Source organism: Pagrus pagrus, assembly GCF_965226575.1.
Source record: "Pagrus pagrus genome assembly, chromosome: 2".
In the NCBI taxonomy this organism is placed as follows: domain Eukaryota; kingdom Metazoa; phylum Chordata; class Actinopteri; order Spariformes; family Sparidae; genus Pagrus; species Pagrus pagrus.
The window spans coordinates 30,929,750-30,954,873 of NC_140186.1; the positions used below are offsets into that span (position 1 = coordinate 30,929,750).

A 25,124-nucleotide genomic window follows, 5' to 3' on the forward strand; every position below is an offset into this window, starting at 1 on the left:
TCACCCGTCGTCTTCTTCTCTCTACCTGCACCAGCCCTGCCAGCCAAGGTCAGAGGTGAAAGGCCTGACTACTGCGCTCCAAGCAATACAACATTATTGTGACTACCATTTCACACACGCACACACACACACATACATGAAGAGACCAGAGGAGAACATTCCACAACAGCAAAGAGCTGGGCCGCATGAACATCCTGAGGAAACAACACTCACTTCCTGGCAAATTAAGCCAAGCCAACGGCTGCACGGGTTGATAACCGCCACTGCTGGCTGACCACTGAGTGGCTGAGGTAAAGCACCACCTTAGTGTCCACTCCCGCCCGCCCAGCAGTATCAGATCTGCCCCCCATACACAGCCCGTCAGCCACCATAGTCACAAGTCCGTTAACCTCCAGCACAGCCAGCAGGATGGGCCTCCTAATACTGCTAACCTCCACGCTCCTGTGCGGCTGTAAGACTGCTCACCTTTTATCTTCCTCTGTATAGGCACTCTTTGGATGTGTTTTTGTGGAGGTGGTTAATAGATTTGTCTCTAATCTGGTGCTTTACTTCCCTTTCATGCCCCAAGACTTCCATCCAATGAGTGTGGTGGACGCTCAGCGAGGTGAGTTATAATCTTAAATCATTTAAAGATACAACAGAAACAACTCACTGAGTATCTTCTACAGAATGTCCATTGATTGGGGATTTAAAAAGGCCCCAGTGTTTATGGAGCATCACTGTTTTGCTTTCCACATGGACAAAGTTATTATGCTTTCAGTTGGAAGACTTTTCAATCTGCTCAATCACTAAAAAGCACTCTGGAAAAGCCAAGAGAGACACGTGGCGAGTCAGTGGAAACAGTCCTGTTTATTATCAGAGCTCTCTGATCGTTGGTGTGTGTTACGGTGGAAAAGCTGTAGTTGGAAGCGTTGGGAACATGTTGGCGAGCAGTGTCACACGCCTCCCTGTCCTCTGGAGCTGGATGGTGATGATGTGCGTGAATCAGTCCGGATCAGTTGTAGCAGAGATGGAGGTGTTGTCAGCACCACGGTCATGGTCCAGAGTTGAACAAAGACCTGTATTTTGATTGGTTTGTGTTGGTCCCGCAGTGGTTTTCATATATTAGTGGTTGCTTCTTATATCATTGATTAATCATATGTACCATTGTCAAATTGTTTGATCTGAATTTCTTAGAAGAAGTGAACTGTTCATGATTTCACTGGAAAAGAGCAAGAATTTAAGAAAATCAACTTAACTAATTTTAATAGTATTGTAATCATTTTACCACTATAATATCCAGCTATGACATACATTACTAAGTACTGTGAAGAAGTAAGTTTATTAATATGGCACCTTTTTCAATCAGTTGTCACAAACTGCTTATTTTAACAAAAACATAGGCACAATATAGGAGTAGCACGTTATTGACCTTAAAGTTCCCCTCTAGGCTGTAGCTGTTTTTTTGGGGTTTTTTCTTTAATTTTGTCTGGATGACCTTGCAACCCTCCAGTTTCATTTTGCAGCGCTGACCCACCACGTTGGGCCCTGCTCAAGAAGTGCAAAAAGCCTAAAAAAAAAAAAAAGATATATATTTAGTTTCAGCTTCAGCCAACTTTAAATCTCTAGTGTATCTCTCATATCTTCTCTGTCTTGGTCATGTTATATTGATGCAGTCAGCACAGTGGTGGAAGAAGTGCTCAGATCTTTTAGGTAAAAGTACCAATTCCCAGTACCAGTGTGAATTACTTCCATACAAGAAAAGGCCCTGCATTTTAATTCTTACTTCATTAAAAGTACAGAAGTATATTCAGCTAAATGTAATGTCAAAAGTAAAAATACTCATTCTGCAGTAAAATGGTGCCTGTGACTGATATTTTATTACATACGATATTATTAAGTTGTTCCTACCGATGCATTAGGGCATATGTGACAGCACACTATTATAGCTGGTCGAGGTGGAGCTAGTTTTAATTACTTCATATACAGTTGGATAGTTTTGACCAGCAGTTTTCCAATCTAGAAGATGTGAGATGATTAACTGGAGAGAAAAAAAGTTCTGAATCGCAGATTGATAGTCTTTAATTTTACATTTGTTGAGTCCAGTTTATTAATAAAATATTGGATTATTTGACCTCAGGGCCTCAAATACTTAAATGAAACCATCTGAAGGGCTTCTCACACTGCTCATATAGCCCAGGGTTATCCCTAGCTGTGGAAGGCCCTGGGAGAACTTAGCCTCTTTTATCACACGCACATTGTTAACACAGGGTTAATCTGAGCCCAGGTCTAGACGCTAGAACACATAGCTAATGTTAACATTATAAAATAATGTGTGACTACTCTATTTACTTTAGCCCTGTTTCACACTGGAACCGTTTAGTTCTGTGTTTGCTGGATTTTCAAGGGATAACCCCACAAACCCAGGGCTAATCCTGCCCCAGAGCAGGACCAGCAAGCAGGCCAACTAGGCTAGTCCACTTTGGACTGCGCCTGAATTGTGCCTGTATGAAAGCTTTTCTTAGCCTCGGGGTAGCAGCTCACAGCCCGGGGCTATCAAGGGAACGCTTTAGCCCTGGCCTAAGCGCAGTAAAAAGGGACCTCAAGTCGAAAATGTTGGGAACATCTGGTTTGATCCAGCTGTTTAAAGATAAAGAACGACTGTTTTAATCTCTCATCCAGTTCTGTGTTGTTGTTTTTAAACGTATTCAATGTTCTTTACTATATAATCTAAATAGTAACCACAGCTGTCAGATAAATGCAGTGGAGTAAAAAGTATAATATTGATATAAAATGTGGTAGAGTATACAGAAGAATAACATGTAAATACTAAAGTAAAGTACCTCAACATTGTGCCTAAGTAAATGTACTTAGCTACCTTCAACCACTGTCTCAGCATTCAGTGACAAGGCTCACACACCTTACTGAGAGCCCATAGTAACTCTGCCCTGCACGCCCGGAGTTTTCTCATCATCAGGCCTGCCAGCTCTCGAATGATGCTGGGTGTGGGCCAGATTCAGCAGGCTCTGAAATGGTAAAACGTCCCCCTGAGTGGCCTGTTTGTCTGACAAAGTGCTTTTCCTGTCTTTTTTTTCTTGTTCTTTGGGTTTGTTTACTGCCCCACAACAGCAGCCTGTTGTCTCTAATTCTCCACCACATGGGTGACATGGTGGGGAGGCTTGACGTATGTGTGCAGATGCTTTCTGTCTCTGGTTACACTGCAGAAAACAAAATTGTTGGCACCTTTAAAGGCTACTTATAGGTGTCCAAAAGACAAAATGTTGCTTCTACACTGTTGTACAGTTGCTTCTAAAATCATGACCCTGGGTCATGATTGTAGAAGCAACTGTCTGTTTTGTCTGTTATCTCCTATGAGTCATTTATTAGTTTCCACCTGTTCCTGCCTCTGAACCACATGAGTATTTGAATAGATTCATGGCTTGAGGATCAGTTCAGGTGATTATCAAAGCGTCCACATGGGACCATGTGAATGACGCATTTCAGCTACTGCAATCAATCCAGAGACAATGAGGTGGAGAATTAAAAAGTGCCCTGAAAGTAAACCATGTTTAATAACTGATCAGACTGGAAATGTTTTGTCACTGGATCCAAAAATAAAAGAACAAACTTTCAATTGTGTTAGCAAGACAAAATGTCTTTAGCTGTTGTGTATTTGGCAGGGTTGGCAGTTTTGTCTTTGACAGCAGCCCTACCAGTGACACGGACACCAAGCCCTCTTTTCCTCTCATCTCCACACAAGCTGCTTATAATAGCTCCAAAAAAAGCACCAGAGCTGGTTCCATCAGGTCCAGCTGCATATAGACAGATGTGCTCTTCCTCATTTACTTTTAAAATCTGGCATTGTTGTTTTGTTTTTTAACATCCGACCGCTGCTAAAGAATGTTACAGTCATGCATCCATGCATTATTTCATGTGAGTCACATACCCAGATAGGATGCTGTCACCACTATGATGAAATTCCATGGTAACACATCAGCTTCCTGAGTTTCAAGCTGATACTCAATTTTATGACAGCTGTCGTCATTTCAACTATTCCAGCAAAATGACTAATAAGGAGTGCTGATTTGAACAAGAATGAGAAGAGGTTAAAAAGGAAAGTCTAGTCAATCCACTCGTATGCAAGCTGTGACTCATAAACTCCAATGATTGCGGTGCATTCTTGCCTTCTTCAGGATAAAAAAACAGTAATAATGAGGCAGCTGTGTACAGGTATATGTGTCTAAAGTTACTGAGTTCACAGGGGAACCATGATACTGTGCAGCACGACTGTGAACATATGAATATTGTACATGCAGTCCTTTCTTGACCTCCCCAATGTATTTCTCATAAAGCCAGTTAATACAAATTAGAGAAAACAAAGAGTTAAAGAATAAAAAGTCTAAATGGTTACATTTGAATAAAGCAATAATAATATATAATATAAAATATACAGTACAATATCTCCAACTTACTCGTTAAACACATAAGATTAACTAGAAAAAGTGTGATAAATTAATATTTTGGTAAATACATAATCAATACTAATCTCATACCTGTATGGTAAAAGTCCAGCTAGAGTCAGGAGTCACAGCTTAGCATAAAGACTGGAAGCAGTGGGAAACAGCTAGGCTATCTTGGCACTGCCACCTATAAAGCTTACTAATTAAATGTATATGTTGTATCTCCTTTGTTAAATCCTTGAACACCACCAAAAAATAACAATGGCAATTTTGGGGTTTACAGGGAGTTTGGTGCTGAATAGTCAGACTCAGTGGATGTAGGCTGTTTGTATAAGCCTGCACTACATACACCCTGAAAATGGCAAGTTACCCCCACACTAACCTGGTCACTAATGGTAGCCTACAATACTAAACAAGCTAGCAGCTCTTACATTTTCTCTTGCATGGATTTAGCCTTTTTAATGCCATTGCTCACCTCCCCACATGCAAAACAAGCCCTGCCCAAAAGAAATCGGACAAGCCAGAGCTTTCTTTTTTCCCCCCTATCCCAGAATGACAGTTGGTGTGGACCTTTGTCCAGAGCTGACATAGCATTGTGGATAAATAAATAGGTCTGGCTATGCGAGACTAGGTGCTGAACTCTTTTTATGCTAGCATCAGCTAATCAACTTCCAGCTCTAGCACTGTAGTAAACTCACAAATGTTTAACTGCAGAACCGTTCCTTCAATATAATAAAATAAAATGGAAATCATCTTCAAGTAATTACATAACAAAAAAGTATTTTCTCTTTAGGGAAACCATAAAACCTGCCCATGTGCACACATCTCTAAAGAAATTCTGCCTCACATAGGGCTCTACAATATCAGACAATCCCTGTCAGTGAACAAACATTAATGTCACATGCAAAATTTTTAAGACAAATCGCATTATAAAGGGATCGGCTGTGGCTCGGGTAGAGCCAGCGTCCTGTTATCGGAAGGTTGCTTGTTCGATTCCCCTGGTCTGGTTGTCGAAGTGTCCTTGGGCAAGATACTGAACTCCAAACTGCTCCTGATGTGCTGGTCGGCACCTTGCATGGCAGCCACCGCCATCAGTGTATGAATGTATGTATGAATACTGTAAGTCGCTTTGGACAAAAGCGTCTCCTAAATGCCCCAAATGTAAATGAAAAAGAGCACAGTAAAAATCTTGATTACGTACAAAAACATGTTGGTTCTGGTTCGGAAGAGATTACTGTATGTTTTGGCCAGAAACAAGGCTTGAATTTGTCCCTAAGTCTCATCAAAAATATCTGTTGATTTCATGCTTATAAATGTTGAAACGCCGTCTCAAACAGTGGTCTCAAGATTGGCAGCTATCTTGACAAGCTAGCATAACCACCATCCTCTCTTTCTCTAGAAAAGAAAATCAGCTAATATACAGTAGTCGCACATGAACTCTAACTCCTTTTTTTTGTTCCATCACCAGCATTCACAATAGGAGAAATCACCCTGAACATCGAGCCCAGTCCTAATGTGAGGCGGGACACCAATGTGACTCTGAGATGCCGGGCCATGGTCTCTAGTACAGGGTATGAGGTGCTGAGTCGTGAGTACACTATATACAAGGACAACATCATAATCTACACCAAGACCTCCAGCAGCAAAGAGGATTTTCTCTACCCACTGCGCGAGGCCAGAGTCTCCAACACCGGCAAATATAAGTGCGCAATCAAAATTGAGGACAAACATAAGGACAGCGAAGCCAAGAAACTCACAGTATCAGGTTGGTTTGTTATTGTGGATTGGTGGTTTTAGTAGTTCAGGTGAATTTAAATGTGTTCAGGCGAAGTTAATAGGCAATTGTCAGTAATTACATTTCAAAAGACAAACAATTTATAAAATATATGAGTTAAACATCTGTCAGTGGATACCCCAAGAAATATATGAACATTTCAATGATATCTAATGAAGGAACAACTGAGATCTCTGAGATTCTGAATTGCTTTAACATGGCAGATGATATTGTTGTTTTGTTTATGTTTACTTTGTTTTTCCAAGTTCTGTGGGATTAAAGCTGAGCACATTTTCTGCATTTTGCTTTTCCAGGCCTGTTAAAACCAGTGCTCCGCCTGAACAAAGGTGTGGTCAAAGAAGGGGAGGAGGTAACGGCCACATGTACGGCTCCTGGTGAGACAGGCTCATTTTACTTCTACTTCTACAAGGACTCCAAAGAGATCCTGGATAGGCAGGTCAACTCCAACCAAGCAGAGGCAAAGCTTCGCTTCAGCGGTGGTGGCATTCACAAACTTCAATGTTCCTATACTGTCCACATATCGCCAGACTCTGTCAAGTCAGAGGAGAGCGACAACGTCACAGTTTCAGTCAAAGGTAAGAGCATTTCCAAATTTCTATACTTTTAAAAACATTGGACCAATCTCAGCACTTTTTTTCATTGCTTTTATCTCTTTAGAGCTGCCCATTACAGTAGCTTTGGATATTGTCCCCGAGTACAAGGTGTATGAAGGAGACCAACTAGACATCTCGTGCACCATCAACAACTTTGGGCACAGTGATGAGAGTTTCAACCTCCTCCTGATCCAGGGGACCCATATTCTCAGCAGTGGAAATACCAGTGTCAACCACAGCATGTTTGCACAGGCAAAGGACCCTGGGGTGTTTGAATGCAAATTAGAAATGGGAAATTTAGTGAAAAATGCCACAAAGACGATTTCAGTGACTGGTGAGTGGACAGAAAAAAGATGTTTGTGCTCACTATACATATAAACCTGTGTTCTTACTGCTCGCCTGTTTTTGATCTTAGAAGTATCGATGATTGTAGGCATTAACGATATTCTTGTAGAAGCTACATCTATGGAGCCCCTAATTTGACAAAATGTAGGAAAGTTGTCAGACAAGTCAAATATATACAGTAACTGAAAACATCAAAACATAATATTGTTAGTTCAATAATCAAAATTAAGTTATACTCCAATGTCTCCTTTAATGTCTTATTTGGTAAGTGAAATAGGAAGTGAATAACTTTACTTTACTCTTCTATTTATTTTACAAAGCTAGCCAACTCTGCTAGTGTTAGCTTGCCAGCTAAAATGCGTAAGAAATCACACATTGATGCTACGGCAGCATGCAATATGAGTTATTAAAAGAACAGGCATTGGCTAAAGTAGTTTACTCTGCAGAGATAGAGATAATTGAAAAATAAAATGAGCTGGTGAGCAACAAATGTATAATTTGTATTACTAACTGATTAGAGGTGAAATGTCAAGTACTAAGCTTTTTATTTATTTTACCCACATTTATTTAATTAACAGTGTTGCCCTTTTAATTGATTCTTTTGAAATGTATTTATTTGATAATTACATCTGATAATCTTAAAACATTTTGTCAGTTTTGTGGCTCCATATCTATCAGTTACACTTTTTAGTGACATCAATGCAGATAATGTCTTCTTTTGTTATTTAAATCCACAGAGTTGTTTTCAGCGCCCACTCTCACCGTGTCTCCAGCTGAAGTCTTTCAGAGGGAAGTTATGAGACTAACCTGTGAGAGCAATGCCTCTGAAAGAATCAGCAAGGACCAGTTGACTTACACTCTTGATCCACCCCAACTGAACCGCATCAGCAAAGGAGTATTTTCTGGAAGGTCCCTGTCGTATGATTTCAACTATACCTGTGTAGCTGAAGCCAAGGGCATCATGAAACGAAGTAAAACCCTGACTGTACGCCCTAAAGGTAAGCTTTTCGATGCCTCTTTCAAACGCAATTTTTAACACACAGATTATGAGTGGATATAGGCCCCTCTCAGAAATGCACCTCATTACATAATTGCTGTAGCAATTTTACATGTTGGCCTCAGGCCTTAAGCCAAAATATCCAGGATACAAGTGCTGCCATCTTTCACTAGTGACATGTTCTGAGCAGTCACAGATCAAGTGGTGGAGCCGCTGTATCAATTTCCTACAAAATAACTACGTAAAACCAAACTTGTACGAAAAATTAATAGTTGAGCATACTGCAGTGTGATAAGAATGCTAACATGGTGGGTGCAGGATTTATGCAAATCACAGATATAGGCAGACCATTCAAGACTTCAAAAACAAGCAGTCAAATCTAAAACTCACAGGCTCACTAATTCCAGAGTAAAGTGCATTGCAATGGTTGAGTCTGGAGGAGATAAAAGCATGGATGACCTTTTCTGTATCTGCGGGAGAAAAGATCTTGGATCTTATTCAGTTGTGCAAAGCAGGAATGCATCACTCTAGTCACCTCGGTATCAAAGGTCCATTCTGAGTGAAAGACGACACCCAGGTGGCAGGCCTCGTTTTCAACATTATTTGATAGGGCACCCAGACTAGTGGAGAGGTTGTTAATGCTACCAGTACTGGGGCCACAAGAGGTAATTATAATTAAATATGTTTTTGACTCATTTAGTTGCAGGAAATTGCTGGACATCCAATTTTCAATTTCAGTGCGGCAGGATATAACACGGGATGCATCTGGAGTGCCAGGCTTTAATGCATTATACAACTGGGTGTCATCCACATTGCAATGAAAGTCAACGGCATGTCTAAGCAATATTCACCTCAGGGGTTGCATATAAATAGTAAATAACAGGGTACACAAAATTGATCCTTGGGGAACCCCACAAAATAAAGGAGCGAGGAAGAGGAGGCATCTCCAAGCTTTACAATGACAGACATTGGAATAACGCCATAAAGAGCATATACATATGAATCATGTAGGTCTGAATGACAAAAATCATAAAGCCAGCTTGGTTATGTAATCAGTGTCTGAACAGGCCTTCTGTGTTTGCTTCATAGGGTTTGTCGACAGGGAGTCAGTGTGATTTATGTTTCTCCTCTCCTCTTTAGTTTTTGTCTCCCCTCCAAAGATCTCTGTGGAAGGCAGGGCAGTCCTTGGACAACCTGTCAAGATCCTCTGTCAGTCGGACTATGGCAGCCTGCCGATAAACTACACCCTGTTCAAGGGCTACAAACCACTGAGCAAAATCAGCATGAAGCTCCCTTCTCAACCAGCTCGCTTCACAGTCAACATCACCAGGCCTGAAGACATACGCGAGTACATGTGCGAAGCACAGAATAGTCACAAAGACCCTCCCCCACTTAGTAAAAGACTCGACGCTGATGTCATAGGTAAATATTCAAGTATCTTAATGTGTTTTATATGATTAGTATATTTTTTTATTTTGGCTCATCGATAATGTTTAATCTTTCATGATCAATCAATGGATAACTACATGTAAACAGTTTTGATTAGCCACTATGGAGCCACATCAGCTTTAGAAAGGAGCATCTATATGAAAAGAAGCAACTATTGCCACATGAATAAAAAGTCTCACCTCAAAGTCCACGTTGTAGCTTTTTTAGTGTTTCGATCATGTCACTCTACCTAGATTTTTATTTCTCTGAGCACACAAACTTAGCTGATTCCTGGCTAAGAAGCACACTATATCTTGTTTGTTTAATCTGCACCGACATGGAAGTGTAAAAATGACGATTTTTTGTTTCATAAAGGCTATGTGTCAGACTAATGCTGTTATAAAACAGCAAATTGTTGTTTTTACAATTTACACTTTATCAGTAAATCTGGCAGATCTTTGTTACTTTTTAACAGAACCCTGATAGCTGTTTCCCCGTTTTCAGTCTTTATGTTAAGAAGCTAATCAGTTGATCATGGTAGCTTAATATTTACTGTACAAACATATCAATGGTATTGGTGATCTAACTCTCGGTAAGAAAACAACTGAGCATATTTCCAAAAATGTATACATTATATATGTGTGTGTGTGTGTGTGTGTGTGTGTGTCTATCTCTCTCTCTCTCTATATATATATATATATATATATATATATATATATGAGAAATATTCAATGTAATGAGGGTGATTGATTACATTATTGTTAGGCTGTAATGACACAATAATACCTCAGTTTATATTTGAGCCTGTGTTAACTAATCTCATCTCTTTTCCTTCACCCGTTTCTCTCCCAGTGCCTCTGTCGACTGCAGAGCTGATAGTCATCCCAGACTCACGAGACATTTCTGAGGGAGAGTCTCTCTACCTCATTTGTCGTGTTGACGGCACACCGCCGGTCACTTTTAAGTGGTACCGTGTAGGCAGTAGCCTGCCGCTGCATACCAACATCTCCAATTTGAACAGCAGCGTCTACCAGGTACCCTCGTTGTCCAAAATGCACAGCGGCAGGTACCACTGCGAGGCTTACAACCGCGCCGACAAAGTCGTACACAGTGAGCAAGTCGTGATAGAAGGTGAGAATGATGGCTATTTATGTTCAGTAGGGACCCACCTGCTGCAGGCCTTCTGTTACTGCTCCTAAAGAAACATAGTTAAGCAACAGATTCTCAATAGGTTACTTGGGTAGAGAAATTTTATTTTAAGGCTGTCTTCTGACAAAGCACCAAGACAATTTTTTACCTTACCCACAATTTTGATTGTGCATCCAACTGGTCATGGTTTTTAACCATCCTGTGTAGCAGTGATGTAGATGCAGAGTAAAGTTTAACCAACTGCCTTCCACAAACCTTAAATGACTGAATAGGTCGTTTGCCAGTCACTCAAAACAACATAACTGTTACAGCATACCACTGACAGCCGTACCCGACCTTCCGAATGCGCTCTCTGTGGTGAGGTTTAGGAAAACATCATGGTTTGGGTTAAAATAACTGTTACTTTTGTAACTTAATTTACAAATGTTTACATATCTGCAGTTACGTAACTTAACTACATTAATGAGTTAAAATAAATCACCATTTATTTTTGCATTCATGCTAAACACAAACAGCAGTGTCCTGGGTGAAAGTCCTGTGCTTCCTTGACCAACCATCTGTCCCCGACCTCCTCGCTATGCAGACTTGTTGCTGTTTGTGCTACTTCACCTGACTTTCGTCTTTAATGCTGTGATAGTTACTATGGCCATGAGAGGTTGCTGCTTCACATGAAATGTAAATATGGGTCGTAATAAGCTGCTTTCACAGTCAAGCTTTTGTGGTCAGCGCAGCAATGATTTTCGAACATTTCATTTGATCTTGTTTGGAGTTACTTTTTAATTGCACACTGTTTTTACATTTTGTCTTTATTCGCCGCACGCAACCAGTTCACCCTTTGCCAAGATGTTGGCTACAGCAAGCTAACACTGAGTACAGACTGTGTGTGCATTTGTATCTCATCTCTAGGTCTAGTAATTTCAATGTTTGCCCTTTAATGTCACATATAACACTTTTTGAAATGGACTACTACATTGATTTAATATTGTAACTACTTCCATAAAGTTGCAGGACTTGCAAGACATAAATTACAACACAGCTATGCTAAACAAGCTCACTGTGACAATGCTAACTCCCTAATGTTTAGCACGCTAACATTAGCTAATTACCACTTAACACAAAGTACAGCTGAAGCTGATAGGATTGTCCTTAGCTTTTCCTTAGTATTTGGCCAGAAACTAAAGTATTGGGCAAATTGAAACAAATAGACTACAGCTGTAGTCAACTGGTTGTGGTGTCAGTTCCTCAGAATTGAAAGAGAGAGCACCTAATGAGGGAATACATTACGCTTTGCTAAAAAAATGAAGCAAAGATGTTGATGCCATTAGTCTGCTTCTCTGCCCCTCTCTGTCTTGACAACTTTCGTCATCCTGTCCCATTTTAGTCACCCTGCTTGTATCCAGTTTCCAAATTTCCATTATTTTTGTTTGTCAATTAATTTTTCTTCTTCCTGTCTCTCTCTCTCTCTCTCTCCATAGTGCACATGGCGTTGTGGAAGAAAGCTCTGATTGGAGGGGTCTGTGTATTGGCAGTGTCGGTGTTGGTGGTGGTGTGTGTGCTCCGCTTCAGATCCAAGAGAGGTAGAGAGACCTACAGTCCTCCAGCGAGTCAGGCCTCTTTTGTCTAACTATGTATGAAAACCAAACTTTCCTCCACCTACTTGCTCCTGCTCTTCTTCTCACCTCTCCTCTCTTATTGTAGGTAAAAGAGATGGAGCTGCTGAATTGTCAGTGTGAGTTGGCTCGACTACTTGGTTCCTCTGAATGTGACAGATACTGTAGAAGTTAGTGACGGTGTATCTAGTTTTATTAGCTGGCTTAGATGGCTGAGGGTGTGTGAGTGTTATGTTTCTGTTATTTATAGTCATTATGCTGTTATGCTGTTATTTCAGCACATAGACTTCCTGTTACATTTTTAGTTTGATATCCTACCTGCCAAGTAGAAATAGGCCAAATAATAGTTTGATATGAAGATCAACTATCTCGACCTGAAACTGGCTTGAGACAAGACACAAGGAGTATTGAGACAGTTTAATTTTTTTGTCACATAATCTCTCTGTCAACCTCATGGCGACGACAAGACTTCGGAAAGTTACTGATCCCAGCCAAGATATAGTCATATAACCCTCTGTAAAAGAACACATATACGTGTTTTACTTTATATTTTGTATGGATTCAAAATATATAATGTGATGATCAGTGAGCTTTAGAGGTTCTTGTAGGCAAATTGTGTAACTGTTAGTCGTTTCCCTTTGGCTTCTGACTCTAGATTCATATTTAGTGTACACACTAGAGAGGTGTTGATTTTGGCAAAAAACAAACAAACAAACATATTCCCCAAAATGTTAAACTATCCCTTTAAGTTTGATTATTTGAGTAGTGGACTCAGTACTGGACAAGTGCAAGTCATGATTACGTCAGAGTTGCAAGATTCTCCTGATGTATGGTCTATCCAGACCACAACAACCAATGAGAGAGGTCCAGCTGATGGTGCTGCCAAGCAATGGCAAAAATTGTAGCCCTTGATGCTAACGCTAGCTAGCATACTATTGTTGACAGAAACTTAAAATCTCGCCTCCAGTTCTCACTGAAGGATAAAAAACCTGTCTGGACCACATCTCCCCACTCACCCAGACTCGTTGAACAATTACTACAAGTTGTTGCACCTCGCTGATCTCCAGTTTGTTGACGTCTGCTTCACCATGAGTTCAGAATGGTGTTTGCTGTTTGTTCAAAATGTATCCATTTTGAACGTGGCGTGTGTCCAAATTGCACCAAATTCAACACTGCACTTCCTTGGGTCGTCAGCACAAAACCTGCCGAGTGTTAACCAGACTGGATGAACAGTTCTCAAGATATGCAAATAACATACAGACAGACAGAGATTAATTGCTTTATATTTACTTGTCATGTATGTTCATATTATAAACGTATCTACAGTACATGAGGAAATAGGGGCCAATTCCACTAATCTACAGGTGTCAGTAGTGTACCAAAGTAAAAACTCTCCAGCAAAATACAGGAAAGAAGAGGACTGCAAGCTAGCAAACTTGAATGTGAAAAGTTTTCATAAAAATAAATGGATAAAGCTTTGCAATTTTTTTTTTTTCAAGGAAGGTAGTTCATTCAGCAGCTTTTGTTAGGTCTCGGTAATGGACGCAATCTGTTCTGGTGAAACATTTTGTATGCTCTGAAGACAACTCCCCAGGGAGCCTGTAACACAAGCTGCTGCAACAGGCTGCTACTAAAGCAGCACCATCAAAATAGGCAACAATATGCAAAACCACCAGTCTGGTTACTGAAGTGTATTTTAGCGTGTATCAGAATTTATCACATATATTATTCAAGCTCAGATCATTTTGGCATTTAGTAGATTTTTGCTTGACCTCACCGCTGCCCAAGATGACTTTATTTTCACTATTTCTCAGAAAGCCTTCAAGCCCTAAATCAGATGACTCTTTAACAGTGAATCTAACCCACGACACAGAGGTTTATAACGCAGACAAAGGTAGCTTGGTTTAACTATTCTCCTGTGTACCACTGACTGTCTCCATTAGTCATCATGTTAACAGCCATAAGTCATCTCTCCTGCCTCAACAGTCATGGCATGTTTCCTGTTGTAGCCACAGCAACCCATTTTCATCCCATGATCCATGTTCTAATATGCATGCAGGGCTCATGTTGTGGTGACCTGGCTACTTTTGTTTATGTAACTGTCTGTGTTGCTTTCCTCTTGTAGATATCCTGTTGTAGTTTATGTGCATGCACAACATAATGTACCTTAGTCTCTGACATGTTTGCATGTTCATTGTGTTTGTGTCTATGTATTGAAGAGGCAGGAAAAGTTGGCTATAGGATGCAGTTGTCCTAGGAAGTAAACTCTCTGAGGTACAAGCTGTGCTTACGCAGGAAGAAGCTGCTTAAGTTATTCAATCACAGCACATGGCATTGATTGTCAATTGTTGCTTAGAGCGCTCATTATCATCTTCTTCCAGACGCAGCGCTTCTCTATGATGGCACAGAGGGGAGAGTGACCAATGGGGTGCGAGATAGTACGGCGTCGCTTCCCGCTGACATCAGCAACAGGAGCAGCTACAGTATCCCAGCCACAGTGTAGAGATGCCCCACAATGGGCGGGACTGAATTCAATTTTCTAAAATACTTTCAAAGAAGGGACTTTGAGAGCAGTAATCCTGATGCCAGTGTGGTGGGATTTGGACACTTTCTTCACTGATGAGTTCTCTCAGTGAAAAGGAGGGACGTGTTATGAAAATATATAAACCAGGACCCGCTGCTCCCTCTCCCCTCCTCCTGCAATCTAGACGGTCTCTGATTTTAAACTTAACACTCATTTCTTTTTCCTTTGTTTCTTCATTTGTTTCGTGTCGTATTATTGTTGCAACTGCTCTATTTGTGTGATGTGCATGCTTCAATGGGCTTGGTGACAGACTCATTTGTATATACATTTTATCACCATCACAGGAACTGTGTGTATATATTTTTGGTTGATCCCTTGACTGAATGGAAGAGACACATGTAGAATAAAGACGTTGGTTTTATTTAGAAGTGTGTCAGTACAATTCATTTTGCTCCAGCTGAGGCTAAATATGCTGAAGACTTTTATAGAGCATTAAATGCCAAGTCCAAAAACATGTTTATTACCATCACGCCTGCTTTAACCTTCCATTTCACTATATGTGCTGGATAGTGCAGCCGTCCTGTGCACAGACCCATGATAATAAAACATAAAGTGGATTCATTTCCTAAACGGAACTCACGACAGAGACTTCCTTGAAAAGTTGAAACAATAGAGCCTGTAAGAAACTTCCTATGTTGGCACAGAGGTGGTTGGGGGCAGGGGGCTTGTGTTGATGAAACTGGTGGGGAGGGTGGGGCTTATTTTGTTTCAGGCCAGGCAAGTTTGAATAATGCAGCAGGTGGAGGAAATTAATCCCATAAGCCTGGTCGGGCTGTGTACGAGATTACATTACCAACTGGGAAGTTGCAGTGGGAAAATGTTTTTGCCAGAACTTATTGTGCAGCTGCTGCTGAATTAACAGCCTATTGTGCACAAGGCAGCGGAAGATTTCTGTATGTTCCAGACGAAGACTTGAAATCCGCCCCTTTGTTACTGGCTTTATTTTAGGAATAAAAAAGCGTCCACTGAAGGCCAAATTGTAGAGATATGCTACAAAGAATGCCTCTCATCTCTCCTTCATGGCTTTTAGAGCAGAATATCATGCACATGTCTGACTTTTAGACATGTGAAAATAGTTCAAAACTTAGGCGCATATTTCTGTTCACGTTCTTGCTAAGAGTTGGGTGAGAAGAGCAATACCACTCCTATATCTGACTGTAAGTGTAGTTTAGCCATACAGAATGGAAGAAGGGAGCTGTCAGCCGGGCTTTGTTCAAAAGTAAAAAAAATAATAATAATAATAAAATTGTAAAAATGACAAATGACCTAGCAAGTTTGGAAGTTTGGACAGAGCTAGGCTAGCTGCATCTCACTATTTCCAGTCTTTATACCAAGTTAAGCTAAACAGTTGTAACTTTCTATTTGGAACTAAACTTAAGAGTTTAGAGCGGTATCGTTCATCTCATACAACCCAAAGCAAGAAAGTGATTATGTAATTTTCCCAGAAAGTGGAATGACTCCATCACACATTGCCTAGATGTGAGGTGATAATCATACTCTGTAATGTGTGATTTTACTGCTAATTGCTTATTAAGGTATGTGTATTTATTCTAATTAGTGCAGAATCTTTACAACTTAATTAAAGTCTGTGTTTGGCAGCCACCCTAATACATGATGTCTGTCTCTCTGTGTGTCACAGTGATCGTGGACAGCAGTGCTACAGTCAGTGTCTGGAGCAAACGACCACCTGAGGAAGGTGAGCTGGGCTTGTATTACGAACCGTTATGTTCATGCTTTAACTGAAAACAGTTTTAATGGAAATGTCCCCATCTTTTAACTGTGCCTTAAAAACAGACCGTGAAGTTAAATAATACTTAGTGTGGCAGAACAAAAGACCAGGTAGCAGAGCCTTTGGTTAGTGTCTCGATCACATTGTGCTCGTTTTGGCCAACGGCAGCTACAGCAGCGTCATATCACTCTTGTTCATTCTTACTACTTACTTGCTACTTGCCATTTGGTGGCTATTTGGTGAAAAAAAAAAATCATGGGAAAACATGACAGAAATGAATCCACAACATCACCACAGATATCTTTCCAAGTCAGATAGAGCAGCGAGGAAGTAGGATGACTGGACGGGAAGAAGAGTGAAAGAGATAGATGAGGAAAAGGAATAGATGTTATTACAGAGCCTGCAAATTAATTATTTCAAGCTATGTTTTTAAGATTAAATACAAAACTGAGGCAAGCAGCAGAATCTGTTAGCCAAAGTATTTATCTAAATAGTGTACTATTTATTGTTATGGACAGGAGAGGAAGGAGAAGACAGTTAGAGGGGAAAATTAAGACTAAAAAGAATCTGTCTGGTCTTTAGTGTTTCTGTAATACAGTTGGTTTCTGTCACAGTGTGCCTGTTAGTCAGTGGAGGTAATATTTTCTATTTTGTGAAAGTTCATACTTCTACTTCACTACATCTCAGAGGCAAAACTTTACTTTAACTCCATCTCATTGTCAGACAGCTTTAGTTACTATTCAGATTACAGCTTTTCTTCTTCTCCCATTCCCTTTAAGAGCCAGGTGCGCCAGGGCCTGGCACATATTCAATAGTAGCACTCATCTTTACTGAGGGAGAGGGATGTGGTCCTCTTCTGCTTGACCCTCTGCCCCGCTGTTTCACAATCATCTGTCCCATCAACAACTCTGTTTGACTGCATATGAAAAAACACACTGATATTTAAATGAGGAGGAGGAGCTGCCCTGCTGCTCGTCCCTCTGTGTGTGCGTGGATCAGGCAGGACGGGTCATAAAAAAGTATCCTGATCAATAACAGTGGGATGAGAGGGGTGAAATACGTTTTTAATGAGGAAAATATTAATGACATTACCTGCAGCGATCCTCTATCAGCAGAAATGATATGTGATATGTGAATTCTGATAAACTTTATTATTATATTGTGATTATTTAAAATACCTGACTCTGCAACGGGATCGGTGAATATTTCTTGTTCATTCATGTTCTGTGTTCTTCCACTCATGGAAAGGTCACCCACACACACAGTCCAGATTCATACAGTAAAGTAGTTTGGCATGAAGCAGTCCTGATAAATCCTGAGATTCTGTCTAAAAATATGTATTTCAGAAGCTAAAAGTTTAATTCTGTTTCCTCTGGAGCATGATTGCAAGCTCAAGATAGCAATCTGCCATCAGTGCGCCTGACCACACCTCATTCTAAGACCAACATGCCCAGGGGCGCACAAGTGACCACAAGTACATTGGCTATTTACACAACATGGGCGGTTGGCATGAAAATGACAACTGCGTCGGTCTGAGTCAGTCTGAATACCCCTAACAGCCATGTCTTACAAAGAATTCTGTTCATGTATTTAGATGTAGCCAATGACGAGGAGAGCAGCATGGTTACCAAAGAGCCTGATGTGGAGTACACTGAGGTGGTACATCCCCGGCCTGTAGATCCTGCCCGAGGTAAACACTCTACAAACACACAAACAATATTCATATATATGTATTGTTTCTCAGACTCCAAACCCCTCTTAATTGTGTATCTTCTGTCCCTCTATTTTTAACCACTCTGTACATTCTCCCCTTCCATTCAAAACACCTTCACCAAAAGCTTTTTTCTAAGCTTTACCCACATTCCTTTAAAGTTGATATCAGGGACCAACACATCCTGGGAGGGGTCTAATTACCCATAATTAACACATCTCCATGTTGCTGTAACTGCAGGGATAACTGCTGCGATTCCCAGAAACATTGTAGACCTTATAAACAGGAAGGGCTGAGCTAATTGCAATGCTGGTTTCTGATACTGGCCCCTTCTTCATCATGGTCCCGTGCTCAAGGTCCCGACGGGCTGGACATGGCAGTTACAGAATGTGACACAACCCACCTAATTTTAGATTTCTGTTTATGATAGATCAAACAGACAGTATCTGCTCAACTTTGTCTTTTGATGTTCAAGTAGGTTAATGTGTTGCTTTTTACATTAACAGTCCCGCTCAGAAAAGGCACAGACACAGTGTACAGCGAGCTCCAAAACTCTCCACATGGTGAGTTTAACATCTTTAAAGACGCACCGACAAATATTTTTACACTTACAATGTTATTGTGAACGAGGTTCGTCATAGTAGCAAACCCACAGAGAATCACGCAAGCCTGCAGTTCCCTTTAGCTCTGCAGAGCAGTTTAGCATCTTAAGAGCACATTGTTTCGGTTTTACTGCAACTTAACTGTTTAGGTCTACCTGCTCTCATCGGCCTCATTTCGAGCCACTACAGGCAGCTGCTCTCAGTGAAAACACTTTCATAAACCCACTGTACACAATTTGCAGTTAGAGAGTCAAATATTTTCCTCGATAGTTGATGGAAACCTAAACAGAGCTAATATAAAAGTGAAAATTGGAATTGACTGGTGATCAGGAGCTCTAACCTGATGCTTCAGATACTTAACCTCCTCTCCATAGCTAACCATATGTAGAGGAGCTGCCAGAAACTGGGCAGGTACCTTCACAAAACACTAGTAATGTCTTTGGTGCAGCTACTTGCTCTTCTTTCAATAAAATACACTCTCCAGTTCTGATATAGCTGATAATACATAGCATCCATGCTAAGTTGAGGAGCTGCCGTTGCTGTTCTCAAACGAACAGGCACTTTCTTGCTCTCCATCACACCTAAACCACGCCCATAGCTGTCAGTTGTTCCTCAAATGAAGCTGATTGGCTCAACTAAAATACTCCCAAACGGGCAGAAGCAATTTTCTTTGTTACAAGTCCTGTAACGCTATCCCCACCACTGGCTGACGCCTTTTTTCTCAGCTCAGCTGCCTGTTCCACCAGATGAGACCTCTGGTGGCGTGTGCTGTGCATTACAATACATCACCTCACTACAGCATCTCTGTGTCAGTTAAATAGAAACAGGAGCGTCTGTACTGAAAATCTTGCCTTCGGGATCTCTAAATACCCTGGTATACCTCGATACCGCCCCAGCATAATGGAAGGATAGTTTATCCTGGCCTGCTACAGAACCATGACCATATCCTGTTACTGCTGGCAGGAACTTCCTGTTATTAGAACAGCAGCCAGACACTAGATGTGTCTATCAAGCAGTCCATTGGCGTCCTAATGTTTCCTGTTCAACACTGACAAAAAACCCTGAGTTGTTTAGAAAGAATCTGTAAGAATGAGCGCAAATATTGGCCACAGCAGAGGAGGAACAAGTGAGTCAACAAGGTCAGCCATGTCGTCATGACTGTCAGATGACTAATGAATAACTCAGCCAGTTAGTGAGCAGGGTACACACTTTTAACCTGTGATGCTTTTTCCTTTAGGGCCTGCTGACTACCATGACTATGTGAGTAATTAGCAGCACAATCACACTCATATTCTTCCTGCTATCATCATTATGCTTGTGTGCCTTTTTTTGCTCACCTGTAACTTGAAAACAGTTGCCACTGCATAGACACTTTAGATTTAAATCTCCTCCTACACTTTTATACTATCAAAACAATTACATGTCAGGTCTGACTCATTTTTTGTAGATGGAACTTTCTTTGTTGATAAAAAAAGATATGTTTTTAAGCAATTACATAGATTCATTATATTGATATCTATGTCATTGTATCTATGTCAACTTTACATTTGCTCGTACTGATGACATGTACAGTTTATGTGTTATTATGAGTTATATGACAAAAGCCATCTCAGTCACATTTTATATATAAGTCAGCACCTGTACAAAGTGTAGCCTCCAGCCAAAGTGGTGGTCACATCCAGGCCAGCCTCTGTTAGCATCTCTAATTACATGCGGTCTCTCATTTGGCCTTTCTTTCATCAGTCTTTCTAAATCTGAAGAGCATTACTGGAGTTTACGTTCCAGGTTCTAAGACAAATCAGCTCCACAACTTAACAAGTCAAACATTTGTGAGCATGTGAAAAAAGCTGCAGCTCCCATTAAGAACGTATTAACTGTGAATTTGCTCATTATGATTGCATTTTCTCTGTATTAGTCACATATATACCAACTCAGCTATTACAGTAAGGTCAATAATGTTTTATGTAATTGTAAAATAATGAAAAAAATCAGTATGAATGTTTATGGCAGTCACACCTTTTGTACAGCTTCACATTTTTAAATCTGAACATGTCACAGTCTCTTAAGTTTACCATTTCTTTTTTCCTGTATCGTATTTAAAAGAAATGGTACACAATAATAGAAGCCATTTAAGTCAAATGTACTCGAACAATTACTGAAATAAAAAGTTTTATACAACTACTGATAAATCATCCTGGTTCCCTGCACTCGCTGGCTCCTGGTCAGAGTGACCGTTTGCAGGCTAATAATCCAGAGTGAGAGGGAAACTGCTGTCAAAGTTTCCAGACAAGAACAAAGGCATTTGGGCTGGGGCTTCCTTCCCTATCGCCCGCTCAGATCAGCGCTGTGGCCCAGTCAAATTACCCTCCAAGCCCATCTCAGCCAGCACACTGTCCCCCAGCATGCCTTAATCACTGCTGCTCTTGACTAAGCTGTTTGTCCCTACATGGTGCTGGAGGCAGATGAAGAGAGGAATTTGAAAAAAAAAAAAAAACAAAGGAAAGGATGTGACATCATGTCATCTAAAAAAAGGTTGATTCTTTCATCAGTGTTTAATCTTAACGATTACGTGCTTTGGTCTGACAGTAGTTTCATTCCCAGCATCCTCTGGGAGTGTGTTATTAGGTTTTGCTTCAGTAAAAATAAGGATAAGCACTTCGATAATTAGGGATGAAAACACAGTTCAAAGTCAGATTTGAAATGTGTGTTTTGCGCACATATTACAAGACATCACACAAGCATTCTTTTGTTTGATTTTTAACCATTCCCTGTAATTTGAACAGAAACACGTGTAGTACATAGAGACCGTATTGATGTGTGCTTTGTGTTATGTGCCACAGTTTAATGATCAGGTTAAATAAATGAATTAGCTATGGTTTAATGGCTCTGCTTTGTGTGTCAGCATGGTTCAGTAGAGTACGCTGAGCTCAACGGTGAGCAACCTGAGATCAATCACTACTATCCAGAGGTCAACAACTTCCAGGACCTGCCGATGCCCGTGGATTAGTGATCACAGCCTTGTTTCCTTCGCACAAAGCTCTGTATATCTCTGCTTTTGTCAACGCTACTCAGTACATTCTCAGTTTCCAATCAATAATATAATTGACTGCTAAGTTGGCTGTAAATATTGTTGTATCTTAATAAACGCATGTCACATGTCTTTATTGTGTTTGGTGGTGTGTTTTTCTTGTGAGGTGTCGGGCCATGATATTACAGCTGCAGCGAGAAGTGAGAAGCAGAAAATGACTCGGCTATCACCGTCATCAGGAAGTCATTTCTTCAGTGGCAGTTCGATCATGTTAAGAAGAAGACAAGCAGAAGAGGGGATGGGATAAAAGAAAATTAACAGTTAAATGGACATATTAATATAGAAATAGATATACCATTATGTACTGTATATGTGCTGCCCTTGGTGTGTGCACTAGCACAGGTTTTACCAGCAGGTTTACCATACCTGGACTGTTGGGGTTCATACATACATACATAATGTACTGTTTATTTTTTCGAGTCCGACCGATATATCAGTTGGCCTATATTGGTCTATCATTATCAGCATTTATGTGACCTGATATTACTTTTTAAAAAAAGAGATTATAATGCAGAAAAACATGCTTGGGGTAATTTAATATCAATAGTAATGAAAAGTTCAGTAATTCAATTATTACATTTCCACTGAAGTTTACTGTGCCAGTGCACATTCATGTGTCATTTTACACCATGAAGTTTAACTGCATAAAATCCTGCCTCTGTTCCAATGCCATTGTCACAGTTGTTTGGAAACCACATTTGAGGGATTATTGCAACAGATATTAGTGAATCAGCCGATATATCAACATCAACATTTTTCACTCCTTAATATCCGTATCGGCCCCAAAAATCAAGAATCAGCGGGCTCTAATATTTACGTACACATATTAGGTTGGTTTACATTTTGTATTACCATGTCATTTGCAAGTGCCCTCAGCATGTCAAGTGTCTATAGTAAAAAAAAACATTAAACACAAATGCTATTTTCTATTATCAATCAATCAATCAATCAATCAATCTTTATTTGTATAGCGCCAATTCACGACAAAAATCATCTCATGACTGAGGGAGGGAGGGAGGGAAGGGGAAGAAACAGTGGAAGAGATGGGGATGGGGGGGGGTACAGAAACAATAACAGCTTTACTGATTGAGATATGAATATTGATCATACTAAAAGTATAATAATGACAATAATAATAATGATGATGATGATGATGATGATGATGATGATGATGATGGTGGTGGTGGTGGTGGTGGTGGTGGTGGTAGTAGGATTCAAGCAGAACCACAACAGCAGGATCACCATCCATGGGAATCTGCGTCAGTAACATGCATCAATGAGACAGGCATATGAACAGATAAGCATTATGTTAATTCATCAGTATTTATGTAAAAAGATTTCTATATATGTATAATGTGTATGTTAGTATATCAGTGTGCAGTCATTTACGGTATTGTGCAGATAATACAGGTTTGAGAGCTCTAAATTACTAATAATATGTTTTGGATCCAATGTTTTTGAATGCTTCATGGCATTATGGGATATGTGGCAAATAACAAACTCAGGTCAGTCAAACAAACGCGGGCAGATGGAGGGGAAATGATCATTCCAGTCAATACTGTGTTTTTCAACAGAGTGATTGTCCAAGTGTTCACCACTAGAGGAGGCCATTGTACCAATAATATATAGTAAATCATCCTTCTTCCTCCACTTCACAGTTGTTCCTGGTGTTTGTTGGTGGCATGTGGATCCATCTTGAGGCAGAACATGTAAGTTCACCACAGGATATTAGAAAGAATCACTTCCTGGCATTTTACATGAAGATAACATTGAAATTAATTGTGGTATTCATTTCTGCAAATATTACTTCCTCTTTTGCAGAAATGAATACCACAGAAAATTAGCAGAATACCAAAGAAAAAGAAGGAAAACATGTTCAAGTGAGACCAATTAAGTTTTGACACGTGAAACAGAAGAACCACATTGTATAGATTATCGACAAAAGCTGTGAAATATTATCTAGGACTTTTCAGTTTTTAGTTATTTTTATTTCATTTTTACTTCAAGCCTTGATGATTTAGTGTCTTTTGTACCTTTTCTAACAGATGATGACCTGATTTTCTAAAATGTATTTGCCTGCTTTCATGTATGAATTTTGGAGACAGCTCATCCTTGAATGTGTTATCATGTCAGTCCTGTCAATCATCTTTATGTGCTGGGTAATGAGGTCATTTTTTATTCTTACAAATCCTATACAGGCTTAATTACCCCATACAGCATGTGTTCAAAGTAGCCTATGTGTGTTTCATTAAAGCTGCTATCATCAAATATTTGTACATTCACAATTCAATTCAAGTCACAAAAAAAAGAATTTCCCTTGCGGGATCACAATAGTACAATTAAATTAAATGGCTTAACAGTGAGTTATAGTGCCTCCAGCTAATTTTAGCTTGTTGTTTTGGTCCTCCAGCCTTCATCTCCCATCGACATCATCTCCAGCAACAGCATGCAGCTGTTTTTAGCTCACATAAACACTCTGTGTGCACTAAATGGCAAATCAAAAAAACTATCTGGTAATTATAGTGGACCATTAAGCAGTTAAAAAGCCAGAACAGAAGGTAAATATCTGTCTTACATTCACCTGGTGCCCAAAAACATGATTGAAAATCAATTCTAAAGTTGCTCTGTGTCTGTTTGCTGTGTGAGCATCTATTAATATCACTATAAAGTAGGACTTATACAGATCTAAGATCAGAATATGTACAATGCATGGTTGTGTGTGTGCCCTGTTGAGTGGGACACTGACACATATACAATTCAATCTTATTGCACTCTTTTAAAAGCAAAACACACTCTGCTTAGCTCTGTTATAAAGGTAAAAAAGTGAAAAGATTATAGGAAGAAGGGGGCCGGACAGACAGTTTAGTGGTAATGTAGCAGAAGGATGATGTGGCACTAATAGAGGAAGCTCATGTTGTTGTGTCACTGATATACTGTTATTTATGCAAGACCATTGAGCAAACTTTGAGTATAGAGTAGAAGAGGCACACAGATACACATCAGCAATGTACAATATTACTGTGGAACTCTACAGGAAATTGGTAATATGATGCT

At 40.1% G+C, this 25,124-nt stretch overlaps 1 protein-coding gene across 11 annotated transcripts; it reads left to right on the forward strand.

Moving 5' to 3' along the window:
* The first annotated feature begins 173 nt into the window (after window positions 1-173).
* pecam1b (platelet and endothelial cell adhesion molecule 1b) lies at window positions 174-22,146 on the forward strand. Of its 11 annotated transcripts, none has more exons than XM_084341646.1 (16): window positions 174-451; window positions 569-604; window positions 5,908-6,204; window positions 6,528-6,809; window positions 6,892-7,161; window positions 7,910-8,170; window positions 9,310-9,591; window positions 10,450-10,728; window positions 12,222-12,323; window positions 12,445-12,475; window positions 14,171-14,250; window positions 16,580-16,636; window positions 18,264-18,359; window positions 18,887-18,943; window positions 20,220-20,242; window positions 21,885-22,146. In XM_084341646.1, exons 1-16 carry the CDS (start codon window positions 409-411, stop codon window positions 21,987-21,989), a joined length of 2,301 nt encoding a protein of 766 aa, XP_084197772.1. In that variant the 5' UTR covers window positions 174-408; the 3' UTR covers window positions 21,990-22,146. The 11 variants fall into 11 exon arrangements, 9 of the variants coding, with proteins under 9 accessions (XP_084197772.1, XP_084197776.1, XP_084197775.1 ...); XM_084341650.1 differs by having other exon boundaries at window positions 21,895-21,969; XM_084341649.1 differs by lacking the exon at window positions 18,887-18,943.
* Window positions 22,147-25,124: the final 2,978 nt, after the last annotated feature.